The 15,181-nt window shown below is 42.9% G+C and overlaps 1 protein-coding gene and 1 long non-coding RNA gene across 7 annotated transcripts in view; one reads left to right on the forward strand and one right to left on the reverse strand.

Annotated features, from left to right (window-relative positions):
• LOC140916050 (uncharacterized) overlaps positions 1 to 15,181 on the reverse strand; it is a 68,798-nt gene that overhangs the window by 47,976 nt on the left and 5,641 nt on the right. The window lies entirely within an intron of this gene.
• The window catches only part of DPYD (dihydropyrimidine dehydrogenase), a 543,036-nt gene continuing 530,525 nt past the window's right edge, over positions 2,671 to 15,181 (forward strand). For 2 of the 4 annotated variants that reach the window (XM_073356963.1, XM_073356964.1), the window contains exon 1: positions 2,671 to 3,022. In XM_073356963.1, the coding sequence (XP_073213064.1) occupies positions 2,984 to 3,022 (39 nt within the window). In that variant the 5' untranslated portion in view covers positions 2,671 to 2,983. The remainder of the gene's footprint in view (positions 3,023 to 15,181) is intronic. The other 2 variants (XM_073356962.1, XM_073356960.1) reach the window with 2 other exon arrangements.

Genomic DNA, 15,181 nt, shown 5'->3' on the forward strand with positions numbered 1-15,181 from the left:
CTCGGCTGGAGCCCACGCTCCAACCCCTTGCCCCCTCCCAGAGCCTGCACCCCAACTCCCTCCCAGAGCCCACCCCCCCACACACCCCAACTCCCTGCCCCAGCCTGGTGAAAGTGAGTGAGGGTGGGGGAGAGTGGGTGACAGAGGGAGGGAAGGGAAGGGGAAGGGCTGAGTCAGGGTGGGAGTCCCTGAAAATTTTTAAATCAAAATGAGGGTTCTTGGGTTGCTACAGTTTGAGAACTGCTGAAGTAAGCTATTGTCTTACAGGCCTCAGGCCTGTCAGCACATGGCTTTAGTGCCTTAACTTATGTCTGTGCCTTATCTAGCATATACCTTTAAGCTATGCAGAGGAGCTAAAAAGCAACAGAAGGTTATTGCTGCAGCTGGCAAGCAAGAAACTAAATCTACATGGGAAATCTCAAACTCTGCATATGCAAGGGTTGGAGGAAATAAAGTAACAGTATAGTGAGAAACACTTTTTACCCTCTAAAAGGCAAACTCTCAGCCCTTCAAGGGAGAGAAATGGGGAGAAGGGGATAAATAAGTGACCCAGAGGTACTATCAATGTCCAGAAGCTGTTTTTATGGGCTTTTTACAAAGGGAGAAAAGTTCATCCTCTTTAACCTTTGTCCTGAAAGAGACAAAGACAAAATCAAGAGCAGTTCTCATGAATACAGGGTGCCTATGCAAGGGGACTGTTGCCCCCTTACTAACATTCAGTGGGTGTGTTTTAGTTGCTAGCTCCCAGTACTAAAAGGGGAAAGGGTCGATGGGGAATGAAGACCCTGAGACTCCCCAGGAACAATGGGGAGAGGCCAATGCTCCAGGTCAGCCTGAATGACAGGGCGGGCAAGCTAATCAGGAGGCCAGGGAGGTCCCGTCCTCCATCCTCCGTGTGAGCTGGAATTGCCTGGGTCAGACAGAGTGGGGGTAGAGCTAAGGAGAAAACGGGGGCCCAAGCTGAGCTGGAGAGCAGAGCTGTGCCAGATCCAGAGGGACCAGAAAAGCAGCCCAGAGAGAGCAGACCCTGTCCTGGGAGCAGTGCAGCCCCAAGCCAGAAGCACAGCCCAGAGAGAGCAGACTTGCCCTGGGAGCAGAGCTGCAGCAACCAGAGCCAGAGGGGCCAGAAAAGCAGCCCACGAAGCAGGTCAGTGCTGGGAGCAGAGTCACAGAAGCAGCCTGTAGAGCAGACCTGAAGCAACCAGAGCCAGAGGGGCCAGAGAAGCAGCCCAGGGAGCTGGAGGCAGAGCAGCAGCAGTGCTGAGGCAGAGTGGAGCTGGAGCTGGAGCTGGGGCTGGAGCAGTCCAGAGCTGGGTGTCATGAGCAGCTGGGGAGAGCAAGGGGGGACCATGGACAGTGGGCCCAGGGCAGGGAGATGCCTCGGCCAGGAGGCGCTGCAGGCCAGACTTGGAGGGGCATTGGTAACCCTGACAATGCGGGGGCAATGCTGGGAAGAAGAGCTCTGCCACCTAGAGCCCGAGAGCATGTGGCCACCACTAGAGTGAGTGTCCAACCCACAGCATCCCTGCAGCACAGCCAGAGGCTGAGAAGGAGGCCTGGGACTTACAAGGAACAGACTGAACTGCTCTGACATTCCAGAGACACTGTTTGTGATGTTCCCTGCCACAGAGCAGGCTGATGTTTTCCATTAACCTTTCCCATTTTCCCTTAATCTTTTTAAAATTAATTGTTGATTAAATAACTTGCATTTGCTTCAAATTGTATGTAATGATCAGTGGGTCAGAGAACTGCCTAATGCAGAGAGAGTACCCCGGAGTGGGGGACAAACACAGCAGGGTTGGGGGTCGAGCCCCCCCAGGAATCCTTGGCCCAGCCTTGTTAGGGTTACGAGGACTCTGCCAGACAGGAGAGTGGAAGGGGAGCCCTCAAGGGCAGGGAGGCCACTGGGTGAAGGAAGTGGGAGCGAAGACTCAGATCCTTTCGCTAGCCCACTTCAGCGGGGTAGTGCAGAAACCAGGAAAATTCCCCACAATAGCAGGACTATTCCCCTGCTTACACCTAGTTACCAGCATGGATATAAAACTTGCTCATATACCAAAGGGCAGATTGCTTCACTCAAACACCAATCACAGAAGTGCAAGGAGCCTCCACCCCATTGCATGCCCAAGGCAAAGACTGGTCACACTGCCCATCTCTCTGCTCTCATGAAATGCAGAAAAAAAATCTTGACAATATTAGTGGGTCATTTGGTGCTTATTGGGAAGGGCTGCTTAAAAGCCGGTGCCAAGCCTGGCTCTCTGTTGGCTGCTAGGGAACTTTCCAGGGGGTGCTCACTTCCATGCAATGGTGGCGTGGCCCTGTGGGTCCCAGGACAGGGAGAGAGGGTGAGTGAGGTAATACCACTGACGATGGGCCACTACACGCCATTACCTCGCCCACCTTGTGCGCTCATTTCAAGACACAGCACCTACCTGCACGTTTCTCTTGCTCTTTCTCAGGGAAAACTGCCCTAATTAGGCCTGAATAAACCCGGGCGAAGGTTGTTGACATAAACCCGCGGTGTAGCTGCGGGACTAGAGGCTCAGGGAACTCCCAGCGAGCAAACCTCGCTCACTAGAGGCAGGTGTAGCAGCCTGCGGCGCAAACCCCAGCGCGCTTGCACGAAGTGGGTTCAGTGCCCGCCCCGGCCCCGGCCCCGGCCCCTGCCCGGCTCGGGCGGGTCGTGCTTGTGCGGCGCTGGCTCTCTTCGTTTCCGTGAAGGAGCTGACTGCTCCGTACGGCAGAGGGGCTGCTTTCCCCACGCTCTGCCCCAGCTACGTGCTCGCCCCGTTAACCCGCGGCCCCGGCTGGGAAACCCGCCTCAGAGCCCGCAGCCGGGGTGAGGGAGAAGAGCGACGGCAGCCAGCGCAGGCGGGTGCCCGCCCCCGGGGCGGTGCTGGGCTCGCCCGCCGCTAGTCCTCCCGCGCTCCGCCGAGTCGGGAGCTCTGCGGCCCAGGGGACGGACGGGTCCTAGGAGGACACCATGGCTCGCATGCTCACCCGGGACCCGGTGGACATTGAGGTACCCGTGTGGGGTGGGGCTGTGCGCAGGCGGGGCCGCCCCCAAAGTTTGACCCAGGAAACCGGCGGCTCCTCCTGCCCTGAAGGCGTAGCGCAAAGTTGGACATTGTAGCAATATAGGCTTTGCAGTACTCTGTCTTTAATCATTCTCCTGATCCAAAGCCTTCCCACACCTTGCATTTTGTTTCACGTTGTTTTGAGAAATGTGACTTAGAAGCCAACTTCGAGGTCATTGAATGGTCATGTGTTAATAATTCAACACCATCCACGATCATTGTGCTGGTGTATTTGGGAAGCTGCTTTGAAAGAGACTTGTATCTATCTCACTTTCAGGTAGAAAGTATAAACTTTATTTTTTTGTTTTTTAAGTACTCATTCAGATCAGTCAGGCAAGGAAGGTAATCTCTTTAACAAAATGAATTGTTCTTTGAAGTGTCTTGAGTGGTTGAAATCCCACAAGACCCTGATGTCGCAGGTCAAATGTGGCCTCTCCTCACCCCTTTCCCTGTATTAAGTAGTCCATAAAAGATGCATGTACCAAATTTTAGGTTTCAGATTCAATGGAAACAAAGAAATTTATGATCAGTAACCTCATTAAGAGAGGTTTCAGAGTAGCAGCCATGTTAGTCTGTATTTGCAAAAAGAGAAGGAGTACTTGTGGCACCTTAGAGACTAACCAATTTATTTGAGCAGAAGCTTCCGTGAGCTACAGCTCACTTCATCGGATGCATGCAGTGGAAAATACAGTAGGGAGATTTATATACATAGAGAACATGAAACAGTGGGAGTTACCATACACACTGTAACAAGAGAGTGATCACTTAAGGTGAGCTATTACCAGCAGGAGAGCGGGGGAAAATCTTTTGTAGTAATAATCAAGGTGGGCCATTTCCAGCAGTTGACAAGAACGTCTGAGGAACAGTGGGGTGGTGGAGGGGGGAATAAACTTGGGGAAATATCTTTACTTTGTGTAATGACCTATCCACTCCCAGTCTCTACTCAAGCCTAAGTTAATTGTATCCAGTTTGCAAATTAATTCCAATTCAGCAGTCTCTTGTTGGAGTCTGTTTTTGAAGTTTTTTTGTTGAAGAATTGCAACTTTTAGGTCTGTAATCGAGTGACCAAAGAGATTGAAGTGTTCTCCAACTGTTTTTTGAATGTTATAATTCTTGACGTCTGATTCCCTCGCCAAAGGTTCTTAAACAAAATAAACTGTTATGGGATAAGAGGGAAGGTCCTCTGGATTGGTAACTGGTTAAAAGATAGGAAACAAAGGGTAGGAATAAATGATCAGTTTTCAGAATGGAAAGAGGTAAATAGTGGTGTCCCCCAGGGGTCTGTACTGGGACCAGTCCTATTCAACATATTCATAAATTATCTGAAAAAAGGGGTAAACAGTGAGGTGGCAAGATTTGCAGATGATACAAAAATACTCAAGATAGCTAAGTCCCAGGCAGATTGTGAAGAGCTACAAAAGGATCTCTCAAAACTGGGTGACTGGGCAACAAAATGGCAGGTGAAATTCAATGTTGATAAATGCAAAGTAAACTATACATATAAAATGATGGGGTCTAAATTAGCTGTTACCACTCAAGAAAGAGATCTTGGAGTCATTGTGGACAGTTCTCTGAAAACATCCACTCAACATGCAGCGGCCGTGAAAAAAGCAAACACAATGTTGGGAATCATTCAGACAGGGATAGATAGTAAGACAGAAAATATCACATTGCCTCTATATAAATCCATGGTACTCCCACATCTTGAATAGTGCATGCGGATGTGGTCACCTTATCTGAAAAAAGATCTATTGGACAAGGTTCAGAAAAGGGCAACAAAAATAAGTAGGGGTATGGAACGGCTTCCGTATAAGGAGGGATTAATAAGACTGACTTTTCAGCTTGGAAAAGAGATGACCGGGGGGTGGAGGAGGGAAATATGATTGAGGTCTATAAAATCATGACTGATGTGGAGAAAGTAAATAAGGAAGTGTTATTTATTCCTTCTCATAACACAAGAACTAGGGACCGCCAAATGAAATTAATAGGTAGCAGATTTAAAACAAAAAAAAAAGAAAGTATTTTTTCACATAACACACGCACAGTCAGCCTGTGGAACCCTTTGCCAGAGGATGTTGTGAAGGCCAAGACGATAACAGGGTTTAAAAAAGAACTAGATACACTCACGGAGGATAGGTCCATCAATGGCTATTAGCCAGGATGGACGGGGATGGTGTCCCTAGCTTTTGTTTGCCAGAAGCTGGGAATGAGCGACAGGGAATGGATCTCTTGATGATTATCTGTTCTGTTCATTTCCTCTGGGGCACCTGGCATTGGCCACTGTCGTAAGACAGGATACTGGGCTAGATGGACCTTTGGGCTGACCCAGTATGGCCATTCTTATGTTCTTATCCTTCAGCTTAGGAGACAAAGGAATCAAATGATTTGATCCCTGTGATGGGTCCCAGCCAGACTAGACAGTAAAAGCTGGAAAGGGGACGATACGTGAGAGAAAACCATCTTGAACAGAAACTGTATCTTGCTAGATTAAGTTTTACTCTTTTAGATGTTTGATTTTTATTTGATTCTAACCATTTCTACTTTGATTACTGCTACTTGGTGTCACTTAACCTATGTCCTCTTGTTAAGAAACTTGTTTTATTTTTACTAATAATCAACTCAGTATTGTGCTTCTAGGGCAAGGTGTATTTACTGCTGTTATGTTAATAAGCTGATATAACTCTTTAGAAGAGCAGCAAACTTGGTATCTTCTGTGAACGAACAGCAATGGGGCCGTGCACTGCAATATCTGGGGAGCTCTGGAGTTCACAGATTGTTACCTGCTAGGTGAGGTTTGTGCCAGCAGAGCCCGTTTGCTGGTGAGAAAAACAGACTGGTGTGGTGCGGCGCTCACAGACACACTAATCTCTAGCAAGGCTCACTTGTTGAGGCACAGAAGTAACAATGGCTCACAGTTCTGGGTGTCCCCAACAGTCTTACAACTGCATTCACAGTAATTTGGGGAAAGACGACCTTGGTCTGAACTGACCAAGAGAAAAGTGCCCCCTCCTCCCTCAAAGGCAGTTCCACTCTCAAGTGTGTAATCACTGTTAAAAGCTCTCCACAGAGACATATAGAAGCGATTGTAACAAAAGTCACAGTTTATCATTATGTTCTGTCATTAGTGTTGTTTTGTTTAATGTTTTATTTTCCTTTCTTTAATAATAAAATAGCCATGGTTAATAATTTGTGATTGTTTTGTTGGATCTCAACCAAGGGTGTCCCCCAACGTATGTAAAAGAACTCCCATGACTAACATAGTGGGAGTCACACTCCTGAATTGTCAATAAGAGAAACAATTGGTAAGAGCTGGCCTCCGATTTCTTGTTTCTCCGGACTAAATATTTTTAGTCATTTTTTAAAATAAAATTCTTTGGCATCCAACAATTTTAAATTAACCCTTTTAGACCCCCAATGAGTTTTTAAAAGAACTCTTTCAAAATAGGAACGACAAATTTGGACTATAATCTTGCCTGATCTTTTACTAATCACACTATAATTATTGTTCTGTTCAGCTAAGAGTTTACTACACTTAAAAACAAAACAAAACACCTCTAAATGGGAACCCATAAAGCAAAATGGGTAAACAGAAAATTTCATTTCCTTACTGATCATTCATCACATGACCTTGGATAGATATGGTTAATTATATGGGAATAGTGTTCTGAGCAGTGAACAGACAGGGAACGACTAGTAATTTGAAGCCACAACTTCAGAACAACACTACAAATTAAACTGGTATTTTACCGTACATCTTCAAGCAAATGGCAGGTATTTTAATCATTCACAGGAGTTGCAACAATAGAAGCTTTCTGGAATTTTAAAAAAAAAATCAATCTGGATCAAAGGTAGCCAATTGCAGAAATTTATTTACATAATCTTTGCCATGTTTTTAAGAGCAAGAAAGGGACATTCAGGACAACAGGGCTTCCCTTTTGTATTATCTTAATCCAGCTTTCCTATGTTTTCACACTATGCTCCCATCTCCCAAGATTTGGCCTACTTCTCCCTTAGAGGATGCTGTATTATAGTGCTTTGTTTTTAAGCAACCCCTTTTCTTTAATGTCCCTTCTCACTTGCTCTGGGAGCTATGAACCTACAAAGTGAAATTTGCTGCACTCTTTCATAAACTGCACTTTGCAGTGCCCAGTACACACACAGCACCAGAGAAGAGCACAACTTCTGCCAGCTCAGCTGCTCTACTGCTTTGTAATGCATACACCAGGCTGTAAAATGCAACTAAGAGGTGAGGGACACAGGGCACTCTGTACTGTGCACACACAAGCAGGAGCATGGCACAAGAAACACCCCTCCTCCCCTCTATAATGGAGCTAGCCACAACTGTAGTCACTGAGTTTTGAGTGCGTTAACCGTTTCCTGTGCTGATCCAGGACCCCATCCCGCCTAACATCAGCCTTCAAAAAACAGCATAGGCTGCAGCCCTGAAGGAGCACAGCTCCAGAAGGAACATGTCTTCTGTGAACCAAGTAGCTCTGGGAAACTCCACAGTGCTCTTACTACTGACCTGTGCATATTAGGCAAAATCTGGCCCTTCACAAGTTGCACTTTGCACATGTACTGCATACACACAGTACTGCTGGCCAAAATGGATTGCTTTTCTATGGATGAGAAGGTTCTCCGCAGGGTCAGTCTGGATCAAGAACTTAATTAAATATGTGAACATGGAGGAAGGCAAACTATCTCTGATGAGGAAAAATGCCAAAACATTTGACAGTCTGGGGCATCTTTCAAAAGTACCTTGGAACTGACAGGTTATTCATTTCATCATATATATATGGGCTAAACCAGAGACAGGGACATAAATCAAAGTGCAGCAAGAAATACAACATGATGATGTAATAAACACAGACGTCTTATTAGTATTAACAGTAAGACAAATGAAGCCAAGGATAGGTTACATGTATACTGAATGAAAAAAAGAGTTATGGGGGAAAGAAGTGCATCACATACTTACAATCTCTGGTTGATGAAACTTAAAAAAAATAAAAAAAAAGGAAAGTTTAAAACAGAAAGTTTCAGTGCTATTAATACACAGTACATTATATATGCAAGTAACAAAAGTTTACACGCTTACATGAGCAGATAATTCCCATGTAGCCACTATAAAGCATGGTCAAATAGAGTTTTAGTCCTTCAGACCTTTCAGTTCATTCCTAGAAGTCAGACATCAGCATGGATATTAGGAAATAGCTTTGAGAGTATTCTAGGCATTCATCTCATCCTTTAGCCAGGAATCACCACTGCAAAGCCTGGCTCCAACATATAGACAGCAGACTACTCACTGGCAAGGAAAGCCTTGTGAAATGCCCTTATCTCCTGCCCGCCTTCATCTCCCCGCCCCCGAAGAGAATCACAACCAAATTTGTTTCTGAGGAGCAAGTTGTGTTTTAAGAACATAAGAACAGCCATGCTGGGTCAGACCAAAGGTCCATCTAACCCAGTATCTGTGTACTTTTATAAACTGACCATTTATTCCTACCCTTTGTTTCCTGTCTTTAACCACTTACCAGTCGATGACAGAACCTTCCCTCTTATCCCATGACTGCTTACTTTGCTTAATAGCCTTTGGTGAGGGACCTTGTCAAAGACTTTCTGAAAATCTAAATACACTGTATCCACTGGATCTCCCTTGTCCACATGCTTGTTGACCCCCTCAAAGAATTGTAGCAGATTGGTGAGGCATGATTTCCCTTTACAAAAAACAATTTGTTTGGGAAGAATCAACATGTGTTCATCTATTTGTCTGACAGTTTTGCACAACCAGTTTGCTCCGTACTGAAATCAGGCTTACCGGCCTGTAATTGCTGGGGTCACCTCTGGAGCCCTTTTTAAAAATTGGCGTCACATTAGCTATCCTCCAGTCATTTGGTACAGAAGCCAATTTAAATGATAGGTTACAGACTAGAGTTAGTAGTTCTGCAATTTCATATTTGAGTTCCTTCAGAACTCTTGGGTGAATACCATCCGGTCCTGGTGACTTATTACTGTTTAGTTTATCAGTTTGTTCCAAAACCTTCTCTAATGACACCTCAATCTGGGACCAGTTCCTCAGATTTGTCACTTAAAAAGAATGGCTCATGTTTGGGAATCTCCCTCACATCCTCAACCGTGAAGACTGATGCAAAGAATTAATTTAGTTTCTCTGCAATCGCCTTATCATCCTTGAGTGCTCCTTTAGCACCTCAATTGTCCAGTGGCCTCACTGGTTGTTTAGTAGGCTTCCTGCTTCTGATGTATTTAATTTTTTTTGCTATTACTTTGAGTCTTTGGCTAGCTGTTCTTCAAATTTTTTTTGGCCTTCCTAATTATATTTTTACACTTCATTTGCCAGAGTTTATGCTCCTTTCTGTTCTCCTCACTAGGATTTAACTTCCACTGTTTAAAGGATGCCTTTTTGCCTCTCAGTGCTTCTTTTACCTTGTTGTTTAGCCACAGTGGCTCTTTTTTTGTTCTCTTACTATGTTTTTTAATTTGTGGTCTACGTTTAGGTTGAGCCTCTATTATGGCGTCTTTATGCAGCTTGCAGGGATTTTACTTTTGGTGCTGTGCCTTTTAATTTCTGTTAACTAACCTCCTCATTTTTGTGTAGCTCCCCTTTCTGAAATTAAATGCTACAGTGTTGGGCCGCATTGGTGTTTTCCTCACCACAGGAATGTTAAATTTAATTATATTATGGTCACTATCACCAAGTGGTCCAGCTATATTCACCTCTTGGACCTGATCCTGTGCTCCACTTAGGACTAAATCAAGAATTGCTTTTCCTTTTGTGGGTTCCAGGTCTAGCTGCTCCAGGAAGCAGTCATTTAAGGTGTCAAGAAACTTTATCTCTGCATCCAGTTCTGAGGTGATACGTACCCAGTCAATATGAGGATAGTTGAAATTCCCCATTATTATTGAGTTTTTTTATTTTAATAGCCTCTCTAATCTCCCTGAGCATTTCACAGTCACTATCACCATCCTGGTCAGGTGATCAGTAATGTATCCCTACTGCTATATTCTTCTTATTTGAGCATGGAATTACTATCCATAGAGGTTCTATAGTACAGTTCGGTTCACTTAAGATTTTTACTTCATTTGATTCTATGCTTTTTTTCACATATAGTGTTCTGTCCTTCTGATATATTTTATAGCCTGGTATTACTGTGTCCCATTGATTATCCTCATTCCACCAAGTTTCTGTGAAGCCTTATTATATCAATATCCTCATTTAATATGAGGCACTCTAGTTCACCCATCTTATTATTTAGACTTCTAGCATTGGTATATAAGCACTTTAAAAACTTGTCACTTTTTAGCTGTTTCCCATTACATGATATAATTGAATGAGACTTTTTTTCATTTGACTGTTTCTCATCAGATCCTACCTGTATTTTATCTTCCATATTCTCCTCCTTACTAGGGCATAGAGAATCTCCATTAGTAGATCCTTCCCTAAGGGATGTCTCTGTCCGAATCACATGCTCCTCCACACCGGTTGGCTTTCCCCCAGCCCTTAGCTTAAAAAATGCTCTATGACCTTTTTAATTTTAAGCGCCAGCAATGTGGTTCCATTTTGGTTTAGTTGGAGCCCATCCTTCCTGTATAGGCTCCCCCTTTCCCAAAAGTTTCCCTAGCTCCTAATAAATCTAAACCCGTCCTCCCTACACCATTGTCTCATCCACGCATTGAGACCCTGCAATCTAACTGGACCTGCATGTGGAACTGGAAGCATTTCAGAGAATGCTATCATGGAGGTCCTGGACTTCAATCTCTTATCTAGCAGCCTAAATTTCGCCTCCAGGACATCTCTCCTATTTTTCCCTATGTCATTGGTACCTACATGTACCACGACCACCAGCTCCTTCCCAGCACTACACATAAGTCTATCTAGATGTCTTGAGAGATCCACAGGCAAGTCACCATGCGGTTCTCCCGGTCGTCGCAAACCCCTCTATCTATGTTTCTAATGATCAAATCGCCCATTACTAATACCTGTCTCTCCCTAATAACTGGAGTTCCCTCCCCTGGAGACGTATCCTCAGTGTGAGAGGATACCACAACATCATCTGGAAGGAGGGTCCCAACTATGGGATCGTTTTCCTCTGCTCCAGCTGGATGTTCTCCTCAACAGCACAGGTGTTGTCAGACCGGGGGTGGAACCATTGTACTGTGTCCTGGAAAGTCTCATCTATGTATCTCTCTATCTCCCTTAGCTCCTCCAGCTCCGCCACCCTGGTCTCCAAGGCCCATACACGGTCTTTTGAGGGCCAGGAGCTCCTTACACCAAATGCACACATACACCACCTGCCCATCGGGCAGGTAATCATACATGCTGCATTGGGTGCAATAAACTGGGTAGCCCCTACTCTGTTGCTGGACTTATACCTACATTCTCTTTTTACTCCTGCAGCTTATTCCTTAGTTGTTGTTGTTAGGGGGTGGTTTCTCGCTTACATTTAATGTTCCTTAAACTTTGTTAAACTTATGTAGCCCCCCCAAATGCTTTTTAAAGCCCTGGTCTTCCTGAGTAGCCCTGCCCCCTGGTTAAGGGTTGATGGGTGCTAAAGGGCTTAGGGTTCAAAGCCTCGTTAAGAAGCTCTCAGCTGAGATGGAGTCTCTCTCTTTCTTATATCCACAAAGGGTTGTATTTGTCTTACAAGTCAGAAGGCATCCTGGTGACTCAGTCTCCTGTGTCTCTCTGGGGTGCAGGATCAATGTTAATTTTCTGTTTCATGTGTTCAGGATTAGAATAAACACTGCTGGTTTAGCTTGATGGCTTTGTTTATTGCTAATATGTAAACTGAGGTAAACTCACATTCCTTTGTATAAAACAGGCTGGTCATTACGTTGACCTAAACTGGGCTGTCTGGTCTTAAACATGTTCTAGTAATGTCATATAGAGGGGATTCATAACTTCACATATAGGCTTGACATATGCATTTTACAATGAGATTAATAACCGGTGTGGTGTTAGTTTTCAAATGATATCTCAGAAGGCTAATTTTGTGCCAATATCATTGCAGTAGTGTGTAGGGTGTCGGAGTGCCTAGGATGACTCAGTCTTAGTATAAACTTACATAGCTAAGAAGGCTTATAAATGGGCAAGAGGGTTTTGTTTAATGAAGGAGAGTTTTGTTTGTTTGTTGGTTATTGTTAGTAATCAGCCAGTTTGTAATTGTGCAAAGTAAGCAGTCATCACTAAATCCTATGAAATAAAAAAAATTAAATCAGCTGCTTAGAAGAAGCCATGAACTGTATTGAGACAGACAAATTATGAATATCAAGAATCTTAAATCCAATTAAATCCCCCTATTTCTCTGTTCACCAAAGGTTAGCCCTTGTTTCCTTTCTGGGAATACATGGTTTAACCATTTGTTGATTAACAGAAGAAACTATTAATGGTTTGTTATAATTGCATTTCAATAGTCAATAAAATAATTACAAGAGTTTTGAAATCTAATCCCTTGATAGTGTCTTGTTAACTTTCTCTCACTAATCCATCTTGAAGTCTTGGGGAGGTTTTCTTTGGGCTGGTTTCTTCTTGAGTCTTTTTCTGTTTCTCTGAGCTGTCATGGCAGTGTGCTTGTAGAGATGGACAGAATAAGTTGGTGAGTACTTGCTGTATTACCAGGGTAGCACGGAGTATGTGTGTGAGGGGTGCTTACTCTCAGAGATTTTATATCCTTCTGTGTCTTATTTTCTTGAAATTATAAGGGGAAAACACAGCTTTTTCAGGCTTTAAATTTAAATTTGGTTTCTGCCACCCTTTCATTGGCTCAGTACCCTCCTGGATTGTCATTAGGAGCATCTTTGTCTTATGAATATGTAGTTTGTTAATGCATATATGCATTGGAATTCTAATTATTTCTTGACAGTTCTATTCCTCTGTCTTTGTAGTGGGAGATTCTTTAAGATTAGCATTTTAACTTTAATATATTCAGGCCATTTTCTGAGATTTCTTGGATTTTTTTTTGTTAGACTTAAACTGGAATTACAATTCTGTTTTTAGAAAATCCAAATGCTTCTGTTTTTTATATAAACGGTTCTCAAAGCACTTATTTTTAAAGTAAATTACTGAAAGTTTTTAACTATTTAAGCTAAAGAAGTTGTGGATTCTTTTTAACAGTTTTTGGAGGGATGAGTGTTGTCTTACTGAGTTTGGGTGAGGGGTTGCTTGAGCACTGCTAGTAATTAATTAATCAATTTCATATTATTATAAATAGTTTATATTTAAATGGCATCTTACATTAGTAATTAGTTTTGCAAGGTCATTAGATTCCATGTTGATACATAAAGCATTTTACCATTTACATAGCAACGATATTACGAGCTTTATATTTATCTAACAGTTGCAAGTGCTTTTCACAAAGGTGTTTACCATTTCAAAACTCTGGAAATAAAAAGAGGCTTAAAACATTTCCAACTACATGGTTTTTCTCTGGGGTTCTAAGACAGAAGCAAAGGTTTTTATTGGAAAAGAAGATGAGGTTGATTCAGGCCCTCTTTACCCAAAGTTTTATGGTTTGACCAAATTGTTTACCAGTTGCAGTCTTTACAGTTAAAACTCCTATAAAATGCCTATAAAATATTCTTTATGAAGCAACAGTCACAACAACCAAGTTTACATCCATTTTTCAAAACATAGTATAAAAAAATTGGCATAGAAAGTTAAAGCAAAATAAAGTTTAAAATGTAGCTTTTCTGAATTTGTATAAGCATTATTAGGGGTAATACACGTGATTTTATGGCCAAGAAGAGGTTATCTTCCTGATATTTGTTTGTCCTTGTCCTCCTTTGGGCATTAAAAAGCAAATAACTACTGGGATTTCTTTAATTTGAACATTTGTAATATAACTAACTAGTTACATATATTATTCGATTATATTTTTAAGCATCCTAGCTATAACATACTTTATCTGTATCAAAATATTCAGTAAAGATGCAGAGAAGTTTGTAATGATCTATAATTAAAAACATTTTATTAATATAATTTTTGAATTGATATTGAGATCTCACACTTTTCAAGCACTGATTCTACTGTACACCTTCTAGATCTTATGCCAAGTTTGTTTTTACCTTAAAATAAAAGACAATCGCCATGCTGAGCAAGTAACTCGCTTTATTAACTATTCCAGAATATGGCCCTGATCCTGCAAACATGCCCATGTTTAAAGTTAAGCATGTATGTGAGTATTTGCAGGATCAGGTCCTTTATTTCCCAGAAACATGTCAACGAAATGGTGGCTCAGTCACTAGGCTGAAGCCTTGAATGAGTGGTAGAATGGGAAAGCCCTTCATTTGGGGCATATTCTGTCCTCGCTCTCATTATTTTGTGTATTCAACTTCTGTTGACAACCTGCAGCACCAAGTCTCTGAGCCCGGATCTGAGATCCCTCCACACTCACAGCGTCTCAAAGCCCAAGGTCTACACTCCAAATTTATGGCCCCACAGCCCAAGCCCTGTGAGCCTGGGCCAGCAGCGGCCATGCTGTACATCTTTTATCTTAGTGTAGATGTGTCCCCAGAGTTGTATGCACTTTAGGATTTTGTCTGCACTACAAATACAGTATTGCTAACCCAAATATTCAGAACTTGAGTTAGGCACCACGAAGTCACAAGATTTAAAAAAAACCTTTTGGTTGCTTTTCACTTTCCTTCTGGTCTCTGAGCCTTTAAAATACACTTGTCACATTTACAAGCTTTTCTCTGCAACCAGTGAGGTCTAGAAACTACTTACAACTTAAAAAGAACGATTCTCACCCAATTGCAGGCCTTTAGGAGCTGGGGCTTTATGAAAAACCAAGAAAATCATGAGACTTGTGAAAACATCACAAGGGCTGGCAACACTGAACCTAGTTAAGGGACAACCATGTTTTAACTTTATAACCAGATTCCTCAACATAGATGTATGTGTATGCAGTATAGACAGGGCCTTGAATTGTAAAGTACCATATTTATACAGCTGGTAGAGATCATAGAATATCAGGGTTGGAAGGGACCTCAGGAAATCATCTAGTCCAACCCCCTGCTCAGAGCAGGACCAATCCCCAATTTTTGCTTCAGATCCCTAAAAGTCCCCCCTAACAGGCCAATGCTCAAAGCAC

This window comes from Lepidochelys kempii, chromosome 8 (assembly GCF_965140265.1).
Source record: "Lepidochelys kempii isolate rLepKem1 chromosome 8, rLepKem1.hap2, whole genome shotgun sequence".
NCBI lineage: Eukaryota > Metazoa > Chordata > Testudines > Cheloniidae > Lepidochelys > Lepidochelys kempii.